Source organism: Cyrtonyx montezumae, unplaced genomic scaffold, assembly GCF_038088225.1.
Source record: "Cyrtonyx montezumae isolate F1298 unplaced genomic scaffold, pur_monq_1.0 scaffold_4, whole genome shotgun sequence".
Taxonomy (NCBI): Eukaryota; Metazoa; Chordata; class Aves; order Galliformes; family Odontophoridae; genus Cyrtonyx; species Cyrtonyx montezumae.
In genome coordinates this window covers 8,870,357-8,884,889 of record NW_027072045.1, presented here as the reverse complement: position 1 = coordinate 8,884,889, position 14,533 = coordinate 8,870,357, and the positions used below count along the sequence as shown (strand labels likewise).

The 14,533-nt window shown below is 43.2% G+C and overlaps 1 protein-coding gene across 2 annotated transcripts in view; it reads left to right on the top strand.

Moving 5' to 3' along the window:
• SHOC2 (SHOC2 leucine rich repeat scaffold protein) overlaps positions 1-5,093 on the top strand; it is a 54,914-nt gene extending 49,821 nt beyond the window's left edge. For both annotated transcript variants that reach the window (XM_065746643.1, XM_065746642.1), the window contains exons 7-9: positions 383-520; positions 1,006-1,123; positions 2,470-5,093. In XM_065746643.1, coding sequence (XP_065602715.1) covers positions 383-520; positions 1,006-1,123; positions 2,470-2,678 — 465 coding nt within the window. In that variant the 3' untranslated portion in view covers positions 2,679-5,093. The remainder of the gene's footprint in view (positions 1-382; positions 521-1,005; positions 1,124-2,469) is intronic.
• The last annotated feature ends 9,440 nt before the right edge of the window (positions 5,094-14,533 follow it).

Genomic DNA, 14,533 nt, shown 5'->3' with positions numbered 1-14,533 from the left:
AGAGAAAAAAGGAAGCATACTTCTTTTCAAGGAGGACCTGGCAATCACAACGAACAATGTAAAATATGGCTTTGAAATGTCTAAAAGGAAGGGTAACAAGACGATAAGGAGTTCAGGAAAAAATTTTTTTACTAAGATATACTTTGTTTTTGGCTTCCATTTATTATTATTATGTAAAAGAATATTTGTAAAAAATAAGTCGTAGAATTATGCATTTGTAACAGTAAATATTTTTAAAGAATGTGTTTGTATCTTTTCCATAATTTGAAGGTAGGCTAGCCTCGGACTTCACTACTTGAATATTTAAGAAGATCCTGTCTTATTACACATCCTGACTTCTTATTTACATATTGCATTGCTGAAATTCTGTCTCTTTTTTAAGGTTCTTATACTGTCAAACAATCTCCTAAAAAAACTTCCCCATGGAATTGGAAATCTACGGAAACTCCGAGAGTTAGATCTAGAGGAGAACAAACTGGAATCCTTGCCAAATGAAATAGCTTACCTCAAGGATCTGCAGGTGAAACAATAATTGGCAGTGATAAACATCTTATGTCCTTTATTTACACCATTCTAACTTAATTGCAGCTAGTTTGATGAGGGGAAACTATTTTGCACTGGATATAAAACCAAGAGTTAAGAATCTTGTATGACTTCCTCTACAGGCTGTCTCCACTAATTCTTTCCACAGATTATTCTGTTAATTTTGAACAAACAAATTTTCAAGAGCTAAACCACGTTATAGTACACTACAACCCCAGGAATAGCTTGTGTGTCACATTCATGAACCTTTCATATTTAATATGGAAGGCCTGTGTTTTACTGTGCACTATTTTATTTTTATGTTTAGTAAAGGTTTGTAATGTTGCAGAGCAGAAGTTTTTCTTTGGTTCAGATGCAGGGGGTTACAACTCATCACTTTGTTAGTTGTATGTCTCGTTATTTGCTGTTACTTGAAGACACAAGTTAAGATAATTTTTAAAAATGTGTATTTTTTTCCCTTAGAAATTGGTTCTGACTAATAATCAGTTGACCACCCTTCCCAGAGGTATCGGTCACCTTACCAATCTGACTCACCTTGGGCTTGGAGAGAATCTTCTCACACACCTTCCTGAGGAAATTGGTAAGATTTTTTTTTAATGTTTCTTTTCTTTTTGTGTGTTGTGGCTGAACCAAAGCAGTTTCTGACACAAAAGATAGTCATCTATTGTACTCACAAGTAAAGACCACAAAATTCATGTGAAGCTTCCAGATATATGCAACCTGACGTGACACATGTGCCACTGAAACAACATTGTAAGTGCGTGATCTTTATCTGTCTGAACTGTAGTGAAATGAATGGTCTAGCTTTTTTCAGCTGCTCTGCAAAGAGCTGCCAAGCACACACCTGACTTGGAATGATGAGATGCTATTTTCCTGTATAGTATTGGTCACATAGTAAGCCTATTCTTATTCTTGGAAAGAGGTCAGCATTAGAAAGAAAATGTACAAGTTCTATTCTAAATCCATGGTGTAGACAAAATATCTTGTGCAAGTTGTAGGCAGCTGAAGCAAGTGTTTCTGTTGATAGTCCCTCTGCACCCAATTCCATTTGTAAAGCTTTGTACTGATTTATTCGTTTGTTTGTCTTGAGAAGGTAAGAGTAGGAATGGAAGAGATGTAAGGAAGGAAGGGGGTGAATGGGATTATTCTTTTCAGTCAGACATCTGGCCATGGTTTCTACTCTTTCTCTTATGGGGGATGAAATAGACTATTTGTGTTAGAGAAGACATTTATAGTGTGATAGATATGAAGATGGGGAGGATTGTGAGGAGGACTTGCATGTTTGCAGTGTATTTTGAAGATGTATATTTATTTTTATAATTGATTGCTGTGGAGGTATTGAAATCTTCACAAACTTTACTCCGTGTTTAAATATCTGGTTAGTCTGTATTAGAGAATCTGTAGTAGACATTGTAAAATTTGAATTCAGAAGGAATTTCTCACATGGGTAAATCCACTGCTGTGATCTCTCCTGCTTTCTTCCTGAGGCACAGCACAGTTATATCTTCAGCTTCTAATAAATGTGAAAGCTGTGATATAGATATTTTATTAGAGATAATAGATACCATGTAGTCTGAGTGTTTTCTAGACACTTCTAATTTGATAGCTCTTCACTGTTGCCTGCATTTGCAAAGTGCTGGGCTGAACAGTTAAGGTAAAATCCCTATCTGCTCTCTTACTCTGTGTATTTTCAATTGCTACCTAAAGGAGATGTTTTAATGGCCCTTTTCACAGGATAGCTAAAGCAGATGTGGCCCTCCCTTGTATGCTGGCGAGCAGAAAACTTGCTGAACTTGAAAATAGGAGTTTAGATGACTCTAGATTTTATATTGCGAAGAGTTTCCAAGTAGACTTAAGGCTTCTGTCTATTAGTTAAAAACTGCATGAACCAAAACATACTTCTCTGTATTATTTTATTTCACCCAGGTACACTGGAGAATCTGGAAGAACTGTATTTGAATGACAACCCCAATCTGCACAGCCTTCCCTTTGAGCTGGCTCTTTGCAGCAAACTGTCAATAATGAGTATTGAGAACTGCCCACTCAGCCACCTTCCGCCTCAGATCGTTGCAGGAGGACCCTCCTTCATCATTCAGTTCCTAAAGATGCAGGGACCATACCGTGCCATGGTCTGATGCTAATCGGATTGTCCAATACACTGTACAAAATACAAACTGCATTGATGTTTTAATTGTCTGCATATGTATATATAATATAATATATGTGGTTTATATTATATTATATATATATAAATATATAAATAATATAAAACGGCAAATTTAAGACTGCATTATGTGTTTCTGCTAATAGAGGAATCATAGCCATTTAGAGTTTTTTTATTCTGTAAAAATGCTTGTCTAAGTTTTCTTTGCTGAATTTGATGGAAGTTGAGTAATCTGGACATGCCAGTTCATTTAAAGCAATTGCCAATGAACTCCAAGTTAAATTTAAGGGACAAAGATAGTTTTGCTTAGATTTACTTTCAGTTAAGAGAGACATATAACCTTTATACAATGAACTTTTCTGTTTTAATCCCTTTTTTTTTTTTTTTTTGTGTCAAAACCTGAAAGGGTCACGTGTCCTGAGGTTGGGATTTTCTTTTAACTTATTTTGAGATTTGAAGCAAATGGTGTTTTTATATTGTTTACAGTCAGAGTAAATCACTGGATCTTGTTTTATTTTGATTTGCTCTGTTTTAATCAATCATATCTAGAATTTATATGCCTCTGCTGATGAATTTTTATCAACCAGTTTGTATACTAGAGACATACACTCATCAGAACAACTGGCAGGTGAAAAGGGTGCGGTCGAAATGAAAGAAAAGGAAAAAAAAAAAAAAAAGCTTGAATTCTTTTAAGTCTTGCTTCCCTGAGTTATCAGTTGCAGGCATAACATATCCAAACTGAGCCTTTTGTGATTGGTCTTCTCTAGCACAAGTAAACCTTTTCAGATTGGTAAAAACACGGAGTATACTCAGTGAAAAAGCGGTTTTCATTTTGTGAAGTAACGATTCCACGAGGTCTAACAGTACAGTTAAGTGGCAAGGAAATAATATATATGTACATTTTTATTACAATGTTGAGTCATAAACTACAACAGGCAATTTTAAGGATTCCTTATAGTCCTTGTACAATAAATGAATGTGTCTTACTTTTGAACACTGCAATATATGTAAGTTTTAAAGTTGGTAACAATGTACTATGGTTTTATATCTTGACTTGCCTTGTACCTCCTTCCATTATGGAACTTCTGTGTCCAAGCACAATATCTTCACACTGTGCTGTTTTGCTGCTGAACTAAATGCACTTTTCCCCACAGCTGGGGCACTTGCTTCAAAATATTCAGTTCAGTATCTTGGTTATTCTTTTTTAACTTCATCCTATCTGTTTCAGTATTAAACTGATCTATTAAAAAAGAGGCACCTTTTTCATTTGTGCAAAGCTGTCGGTAGCTCGAGAGAAACACTGTAAGTAGTGGACATTCAGCTTCATTGCAACTTCCTTGGTTGCTCAAAAGGCAGAAGATGCTTCAGGGAAATGTATGCTGTTGCTGCACTTGCAGGGCTGGCTGCCCTTTTCATGGAGGGCAGGAGCTCGAGGTGGTTGCATTCCACGTTTACTAAAGAGCTGTCCAGTTCATGCTCGTTGGAGTTGCTGCTGGGGTAGTGTGGTTTAGAGGACTTGATCTTTTGAACAAAATCAAATCAGCTGATGCTATGAGAATTTTATTTCACGTGCAGAAGCTTGGGGAACGTTATTTCTGGCTTTCAGGCATGCTTACTTACATGTATTGCCTTGATCTACTTGGTTTTTTTTTTTTTTCAGCATTGCATTCTGTTTTGTCTTACATCTTTTCATTAACAAGGAGTAAGTTTTAAATGGAAGGCAGGTGGAGATATAAAACCTTAGAGGGCTTAAATGTGCTGTAAAACTATTGTAGATGTCACTGGATTTTACTAAGTAATATTCTTTTCCTTCTCACACAATCACTCTCTGACCCCACCTTCCCCCCCCTCCTCGTTTTTTTCTTTTTTTACATCTACTGTAGCATTTCAGTTTAGAATTTAGTTTATAAAAGGCTATTTTCCTACAATTCTGCCTGAAGTTAATCTTTCTCAGCATTAAGGTGTTAAAATATGAAGATGCTGTAATGCATAATTTCAAGACTGTAATCTAACTTTGGAATATACTGCTAAACCCACGTTTGTGCCCTCAGGCCACCGGGGGAAGCTGGTTTGGTTGATGTGGTTCTTCAACACAAAAATGGCGACCCCTTGTGTTTTCAAGCATCCTGATCCCATTCCCTGTCTGCTCCTCAATCTCATTTTTCTAAGAGCAGACAGGATTAAATTTGCTTAGTTTGTAAATACGTCGGTTATCCAACTCTGTTAAGGTACATGGTTCATGACTGTATGATGGCAGCAGAACCCTCTCTCACAGAAATAATTGTGGAGGGGCTGGCTACCAAAATAGTGCTCGTTACACTCGCTTTAAAACAAAGTATTCTTTTCATTACACTTATAGGGATAAATAAAGCTATGTTTTGATTCATTACTATATTAAAAACAGGATATTTTTTCAAACTCTTTGTATCAGTATGGTTGTTGCAATGCCAGGTAATCCTGAGCCCTGTTTATAAGTTTAATTTTAGACATGCCGAAGGAAGGATTTGAAAGGTTCTTTCAAATTATCCCAAGGTTTAGATATTAACTGTATGGAATGGATCGGGAGTAGGCGCACATGAATCCTTGTATGTGCACATGCAGGTTTATATCCAGATCTGTTCACTGAGCCATACACATCCAGCTGTTTGGATCATAACAGACTTCTACATTTGCCAGGATGCTGGGTTGTTAACCGGTGCGGTTTCTAAATGGTGTTTGATGCCTGATGACATTCCCTTGGACCCATGCTGGATTATTTCTACGTGTTTAAATATTCTGTTGGGCCTAATCAATTAAATTATGAATGGAAATAACTGCATCCTGACAAGTGTATGTATACATACATACATGTATATATGTATCTATGTTTGTGTGAAAGCAGTGACAAAGTGGTGAGATGAATTCTTTAGGGCTTCTTCCAAAACAGAGTGCAGAAACAGGTCGTTCCCAAATGTTCAGGTGAAATGTTCTGTCTCCCTTGCCGTGCTGTTATCTCCCAAAATAATTTACAGAGATTATTGAGAAATGTGACAATCTTTACTTTGGGCAAAAATCATGACTTTTATTGCTCACTCATAGGCAAAATATCCATTTTGAATGTGTCATCACCAGTGTACATAAAAATACATTTGCTCTCTAAAGACACTGTCCTGAATCATGCCTTGACTTAGCAGAATTACTGTACTACAGACTACCTAGTGTTATGGAAATTTGGAAAGGCATAAAACAGATTTGTTAAATAACAAAAAGAAAATGTTATTGCCATTGTGACTCATTTTGGTCACGTTCTGGTTAGCAAATCTAAAGGCAAAGTTGTTATTCCCTGCAAAAAGATTTTCTTTTAGTTTAGATAGCACAAAACCATTGAAGCTCTGCCTCTTCTTGTCCCATGTTTAACTTCCTGAATTTGGACTATAAACGCTGCAGAAGGGCTGCGTGTAAAGCTGGGTCACCAAGTGATGTGATTGGCACTTTGTTGTGTGTCGTGCTATTGGAGACTTCTAAATTCATACCCCCTTTTTTGGAAAGAGATTTATGCTGTAAAATATTTGCTTCAGTCCCTCTTTTGGGTTTAGGTTTTCCCTGCAGTTTTATCCATCTTTTGCTAATGTTGTGTGAGAAAGTGCATGTTCAGACTTCTTGAAGGTCGTGTTTGTACATGATTTAGTGAAGTAGTATTCAAACTGTCTGGCTGGTTAGCACTTAAACCCATTGTATCATATGAAATTCAAGTATAATCTCTGATCCTGGGAGTTGGAAAAATACCTTTTATTTTAAAAAATCACAGAGCTTTATCAGAGTGTTTTTTGTTTGCTTTGCTTTGAATTGAAATTTCTGAATCAGTACAAACTTAGCTGGAGAGTCTTCGTATCTGGATTCAACTAAGAACTTTCCTAAGGTCAGCATCACAGCTCAGTTGTGTCCAACTGGCATGCTGAGAATAGCTTTGAATGAGATGTGCAGTTGGCAGTACCTTGCACAACACGAACTTCAAGGCACGGTAAGGACCGTTACAAACAACCTATAGTATCTACAAGTGGGTTTTGTTTTTATGCTGGCAAAGGTCAGAAAATTACGTTTAATATTCTGATGTTTAGGTCTTAACCAGGACTGCACAGGACTTTTACTGTGGAAAAAATACCAGACCACGCTAATTTTGTGGTTAAAAGCTAAACAAGTGTAAACAGTCTACCAAAATGTACTTTTAATCTGAATTATTGTAATGTTGATTGTTATGTCTATATAAAAGATTGCCTTGCTTTTTTATAAGAGTCATTCTGTATCAATGCATTCATTATAAATAGTATATTTGTAAATGAGCTGCCACTGAGTCTTTTGGAAGATTTCTAGTCCCATGTGAGCTGGATATGCCGTTTTTCACAGTGCCCCAAGTGATCAAGAAGTGGTTTCATGTTACATGCTCGTAAGTCTTCACGAGATGGTCGTTCAAATATAATACAGTTATTTTTCTTTTCCTTTTTTCTTTTTCCTCCTGTATAGCAATTAGAGGAAGCTTAATGGATTGCTCCACTACTTTATTCATAAGAGATATAAGTTACGCACCCTTTCAGAGCAGATGGTGGTAAAGTCTTTTACTCTCCTTTTCTACAGTACAGTAAGGCATAAAGCAAAATAAGTGCAGAACTTTCTCTTAGAAAAGGGAAATAAATCTTGGGTTTTAGTGCAAAATGCACTTCAGCAGTGACAAAATTGAAGTAAGTGTAAAATTGCTGCTACAAGGCAGCCACTTGCATTTAAACTTCTGGCTTAATAAAAGGTGCTATGTCAAAGCTGACGTGACAGAGCTCTGAGATGCATTTTTGTACAGCTCACTAAGGTAGGTGCTGTTTCAGGGAGGCCACATTTATGTCGTGTCCTGTGAACAAAAAGAAAAAGGACTGATATCCTTTCAGATCAGAATGCGAAGGCTTCAGCTTTATAGGTGTGATGATGAGGATGACACCCAAGTACTTGTGATGTGGTGGCACTCTCCTGCACCTCTGGAATGCTGCTCAGAGCTTGCCAGCCAGGGCCTGATGAGCTTGCCAAGAGAGAAAGCAGTTCAGTGGCCCTTGATAAATTTGGCAAGTTCACAGAAATGCTTTCTTTCTTTTCTTTTATTTTTTTCCTTCTTTTCCCTAAATCTATTTACTTCTGGCCTCTGCAACATCCTGTGCCTAATAATTCTACAATATAATTACGTGTTGGGTGAAGAAGTGCTTCCTTCTGTTTGTTTCAAACCACACCACCTGATTTCATTTGGAGAGTCCCAAGCTCTTATATTCTGAGAAATGTATGAAGGATCTGTCCTGTTTGTTTGCTTTTTACTGTTCTTCATGGTTTTTCATGAAGGGGAGTGGCTTTTCTTCAAGTCAGAGTTCTTGTTGTTTTTTGAATTATGCTCTTCCATTCTGGGATAATTCTTGTTGCCCTTCTCCATAGTTTTCCAGCCCAGGTCCACCTCTTTTTCCCAGTTCATGATCTTCATCAAGCTACTTTGTTCTTTGCATTCCAGTCTGTAAAATGGAAGTGCAGCTGTTAGGAAAAGACTGAAATTGAGTAGGTGATAAAGTTTAGTGCAAAATTTCAGTGGGGAATAATCCTACTACAAAATGATCTGATTGGGGTTTAGATTTCAGATGCCAACCACCCACTGCAATAATAAATGGTTTCCTCTGATTAGCTGTAGCACTGATGTTCATTGTCTCTTGTAACTAGCTTTGAGAGGCAAAATTGATACCAGACTTTGTGTACGTTGAGTTAAATACTGCTAGAGTTTAAAACTGTATTTGTAGTAGAGAGAGTGCGTGTCTGGGGAAGGTGTGACTTTCAAGTATTTCAGCTGGCTTTTTTGAACTGTCCAAGCTCAATGCTTTCTGGAAACACTGAGAAATTTCTAGTGTCGCTGTTGAATTTGTCTTTTCAGTTGTAGATCAGCACCACATCGCTGGGGTTCCACTTTCCTGGGATGGGACCTTGCCAGCCACAATCAGTTTATATTCAGATGCATCCACGGATGAGCCTGGCCTCAGAAGAACAGCCCGTGTGGGCTCCGTAAGAGTGAAAAGGGAGGAAAATTTCTGTTCCCAGCACGCTGGATCCTAAGGTCTGTATTGAGGCCTCAAAAAATACACAGGCGGTCGCTTGGGCCACTCCGGTGGGACGAATGGTTTTGGTGTAATGAATCCAGCCCAGATGCTGAGGATACCAAGTCTCCCAGCAGTGCTCTGCAGTGGCATGTCCCAGCATCCACTGGGAAGTTAGGGATTTCTGTGCCTTGGTGTTTGGCGTGCAAACACAGCTAGTGCTTACGGGTTGGATGCGGTGGCAACAGCAGCCTGTGCCAAGAAAAGCAAAAAAAAAGGTGTTAAAGGAGTGGAGATGGTTAGCTTGGATACAATTAGAAGAGACAGAGTGCCCTGAAAGCTCCTTTGGTTTGCTTTTGCAAGCCATTTCAGTCAAATAAAATATATCATCTCTTCATACAAGCCTTGCCTCACTTAGGATTGTAAGAGTGGGAGATAATTTGATTACCAAGATCAAACGATGATGCTTTAGAGGAGGAGCCATCTGGAGAATTTGAGTGAGCAGCTGGCAGCCTGGGCTGCACAGTTAATTATCTGACTGTATGCCTTGCAACTATTTTTCCACTGCAAAAGCTTTTAAGAGTCTTTAGAGATCAATCTACCCAACTCCATCTGAGTAAGATGCTGTCTGCAAAATTGCACACAAGCGTTCCGTTTTAAAAGCTCTCTCCTCAACACCGTCCTTTTCTTTCTGTTGGTAGAGAGTTTCTTTGCTAAAGCTCGCACTGAGTCCTTATTTTGCCATCCTTTGGTAGTTTCTTTAGGTGACACGATGACTGCTTTGCTTTTTGTCCTGCGTTGTTACAGCTGTGCTAATAAGTGAAGTGATTTTCAAACTTATTTGTGTGCAATTTTAATGGAAAAGCCTGTTTTTTTTGTTTTTTGTTTTCCAAGGAAAATCTCAAAGCACTGCTTTCGAATGCAGCCATGGTACTGCGAATCTCTTCTGTCTCTATGACCTAAGCTTTTTTGGATGCCCTTCAGTGTATTTTTATTTTTTGTCCTTGCCAAGTATGTTAACTGGGTGGGAAGTTACAACTGAGAGGTCTGAGTCATCTGCCCTTGCCAGCAAGCAAAGGGCGAGAAGTTCAGCTGGGCTGGAGCTGCTGGTACGAGGCAGCTCTGATGTCTGGCTTTTTAGTCTGCAAGTAAAGCTCTTTTTGGGTCTGCTCAGCTGCACCAGCCTGCCAGGATGTGAAGTCCCACATGGTGGTGCTGATGTGGGGACCAGCGTGCTTCCCAGTGGCCTGAGGCAGATGGAAGTTTGCCTGGAAGGGGTGAGAGGAGCTGGAGGAAATCCCCTGGAAGGAAGCTGGGCTGAGTGGGTCCCTGCAGCCAGCCCTGCCCAGTGCTGTGTGTCGGAGGGTTTTGGTGTCTGAGCACCTATGGCATGGATGGTTTGTCTCGGGGTGTCTGTCGAGGCTCAGATAGGAATGCGTTTGGATTTGGGAATTCTGTGGCTGAACTTTGTCTAAACCTCTTAGGAAGAATGTCTCAGTTTGTGAGATGGCGCAGTGCTAAGCAGTGCTCAGAGTTCTGAAAATGTGTGCTTAATACTTCTGCTTTAGGAAAACCCACATGCTCCCACAATTAAATGGTTAATGAAATATTAATGAGAAAATGTCATTCTCATTTCGTAGAGACATTTAATTCCTCATAAATATTTATTTTTCAAAAATCATATTTTCTTAAGCTGTGTATGGAAGTGTTGCTTCTTACTGCTCGTGTCTCTAGCTCAGCTGAAGGACAATTCACACCGCACGGTACCAACGGACCAGAGGTGGTTTTGAGCTGCAGAGACTTGTGCTGTGCTGCTGAGGAACTCAGACACCCAAAAGCCCTCCGGAGTGGCACAGGTTCTGTTCCTGTCTGTGTGGCCAAGAAAAGTGTCCCCGCGAGTTTGCAGGACTGTTAGTTGAAGGCAGCTGAAGTCTGCATGGAGCTGCCTTTCTGGGGCTTTGGGGGCCACCTCTAACCTGGCTGAACTGGAAGGGTGAGGTGAAGTCCTGATGCTGGTTGCAGTTTTCCTGTCAGCGTGTTTGGGATACGCCTCCAGTAATGCTCAGGCACCGTGTGGCAATTTCCACTTCTGTGTGGGTGTGACCCACTAAATTGTTTGGGCTTAACCAGTGGAAACGAGTTCAGGAAGGGTTCGGTACTCCCCATGTGTGGGGGACATCAAGCGTCTCTTCAAGTTCGCTTTCCCTTTGCATCCAGTGCCGTGAGACTGCGGTGGGGAGGGTTAGATTGGGTGTAAGGCGAAGGATCTTCACCAGTTGGTTGTATGCACTTAGTTTTGCGTGATGCTTCAGAGCAAGGCATGGATTACTGCGCTCTTTAATTTTGTACGGTGGTAATTTACCTTGCTGCCTTTGGTGTTCATGGGAAAAGGAAAATTGGAATCAAAAAGGCACAAGTGCAGATGCATTATACCTCTTCTCTCAGCATCTTGTGTACCAGCTTGCCGTCTCTGAGTGCTTTATCCTGGTTACACATTGCCACCCTCAGTATACAGTTCTCAGATAGGATAAATGTTTCCTGGGGAGAGAATGACTTCGTGTTGCTGAAAAGGAGGTGACAGTGCTGACTAAGCAAATAAATCACACGCTGGTGCTTAAACTTAATTTGAGCCTCACAGAAAAGAAATGTTGTACCTTGCAATCTGTGCGGTGTTAATCGCACTGTAGCCAGAGAGGGAATGTGCTCAGTAAGGATGATGGATTCCTCTCTGCGTCGTGCTGCATGCAGGACCTGCAAACCAAGCGTGGGGATGGGAGCCCCAGCTCCAGAGAGAAGAATCAGGGTTGGTAAAGCCCACTGAGATCATCTGGTCCAACCACTGACCCATCACCACCGAGTCCTGGGGTGGCTGTCAGCCTGGGCAGAGGGGGCTTTGTGCAGGGCTGTGGTTCAGGACTGGGGCAACAGCACAGCTCTGGATGGTGCCCTACATCCTCCTCCCCATCCCCTGCAACAGGAGGGTGGGATCTCGGGGAGGAGACGGGGAGGGACAGAAGCTGACACAGAGAGAAGCTTCCCTGCAGGTCCAGCAGCAGCTCCAGCACGGTGTCTCAGCGCTATTTGCTTTTGCCACTAGATGGTGAAATAAGTAATAAACGAAAGCACCTCAAGTCTCGCCGCGTTCCCTGGCGGCCTTCCTCCTCGTGGAACTGAGCCAGTGTGCTCTGCTTTCTGGGAACCCGGCAATTCCAGGCAATTATCCACTGACTGCTCAGTGCAGCTCAGCCTTGGAGAAGTGCTGCTGCGGCCACACGGAGCGCTCTGATCCCCACCCGCAGCACAGCCGTGCAGGGTTCGTTTTGGCCAAGCTGGGTTAAACCGAGCAAACCTGCCTGCTGTGGGTGTGCATGGAGTGCTGGATCTGAACTCTCTTCTTCACTCTCCCCTCTCAGCATGAAGTGCCTGAGTGGCACTTTACAGGGAGGCAAAGCAGTGAACAAAGGTGAGGCTCACGGGAGCACCGTGTCCTGAGCTCCACCACACTGCAGCCGATGGCACAGCAGCGTTTGTCTTGGCTGGCAGCACTGGGCTGTGCAGCCCAACCTGCTGCTTAGAATCCTGCCTGACAGGGCCGGCAACCCGAGCGTGGCCCACGGGGAAACACGAGTGGGGCTGTAAGCCTGTTTGCAAAACAGTAGAGAAGGAGCAGGTGGTTGCACGGGTGCTGTCTCACGCTGCTGGCTTGAGCCAGCTGTGGGGCGGTGAGGATCTGCTGTGGTCAGCAGAGTGCTGTCCCTGTGGCTCATTTATTCAGATAACCCTACAGCCAACAGCTGAAGCTGGGCAAACTCTGTTGCAAAGCTCTGCAGAAGACACTGCTGTGAGGTGGAGGGAAAGAGCGAAATGCACATCTGCAGAACAGCAGTGGGTGGGGAAGGGGAGGACCGTGGGGCTGCGCACATGTGCAGGGCACAGTGCCTGGCTTCCCGAAGCAGCTGGTAGGGATGGATGGGGGTGGCCAGGCCAGCCGTACTTGTGATGATTTTTTCATTTTAAAGTGTGTTTTCTTTTTCCTTTGAAAGAAGGAGAAGATGAATCACAGCACTCGCAGCTCCCTCCTGGAAATGGGCAATGCGTTGGCTGACGTTGGTGCTGTTGGGCAGTGATGCATCCAGAGGGGCCAGGTCTGCGTGCTGCAGGTCTGTGCCCCTCCCATGGCGCCTTCTGAGGTATCAGAGCAAAGGAAAAAGGGGAAAGCAGTGTCATTTGTGGCTCAGCTGTGCCCTGGGTCCTGCAGATCTCAGCACACGGGGGGCATGAGCCAATTCCTGGGCTGTGCTGCTGGTGTGTGCTGATGGAGCTGGGGTTGCCTTGCTTAGCAGTACACATCCAAACACCAAGCAGCTGTTATGCCAGTGCCAGGGACTGATATTAGAATTTTACTTTCTGGTTTTTTTTGTTTGTTTGTTTTGGTTTTTTTTTCCTCTGAAGCTTTCTTTCTATGGTTTTTCACAGACTATAAATGCACATTTCTCACCAAATACCAGGATTCTGGGAGCTGAGGCTTTATAACAAATTACCATAATGTGTGGGATGTGGTCCTACCACGGCCCTCCTGCAGAAGTGGGTGTGCTGGGGGCTATCCTGGGGGACTGCATCAGCCCTGGTGCTTCCCACCATCATGGCAGAGCTGTGAGGCCACCTGGACAGAGGCCGAAAGAGAGAGGTGACATTCGTGAGGTGTTGCTGGGGTCCAGCTCTGCTTTCTCGATGTCACCGCTCAGTGTGGATGTGTCTGGGTTGAACTATAGGTGGACTGAGGGGTTTCCAGCTACAAAAGGAGAGAGAAAATTGAAGCAGCTGCTGTGGTTTCATCATTTACATCTACACTCTACCTGAGGAATGTGGCTCATGAGGATCTGTTGGCTACTCCAGAAAGGCATGAGGTCTCAGCACAGCACTCTTGGCCTTGTTGCAGCCCCAGGTGAGTCCCTGCACCCTCTGTCTCCAAGTGCCCTGTGACATTAAGTCAAATTTTATACATTGCACCTATTTTGATGGAAATCAGTGTGCGTAGGAAAATGTGTGTGTGTGTCACCCTGGCCTCACTGTACAGGCTTGAAGGCACTCCCTGTAGATGGCATCTCCCCTCACTGCCCTCTCACTTGTGTCAGCCCTGCAGGCTGTGCCCAGCAGCTCCCAGACCTCATATTCCGGGCCCTGCTTCATGTCTGTGCTCATAGCACGGTGTGCGAGTGAGGGATCTCCCTCACGCACAGCAAATACCTTTATTGGCTCAAGCACCTGGTGTGGTGATTAATTGAGAGCTGCCTGAACCCTGAGCATCCTTAGAGCCATCTGAAAATGAGAGTGAAGAGCCCAAGGGCACGAAAGCCGGGGCTGTGCAGGTCAGCACTCCATGTGTGCTGAGAGCTGGGGTTCACCAGGCGTGCCATCACCCCTCTTTGCTGTTAATGAGGTTCTGTGATGCTGTTGTCACCCCGGGGGTGGGGGGAGGGGAGCTGAAGCTTCCGGCCTCCTACCCTCCTGTGTTGGGGGATGGGGGTTCGAAAGCCTGCGGGGAGCTGGAAGGGGGGAGGGGGGCCGGCTGCGGCTGCTGGCGGTCGGGTGCCGTGGTCCGGGATCCCGCGTGGGTTCTGCGGGCGCGAGGACCGCTGTGTGCAGTGCGGTGCGGCGGCCAGCAGGTGCCACTGCCCCCCCGCGCTGCCTGGGACCGCCGCCGCCGCCCGGCTGCTCCCCCCGCCTCGCGTTCACCCCC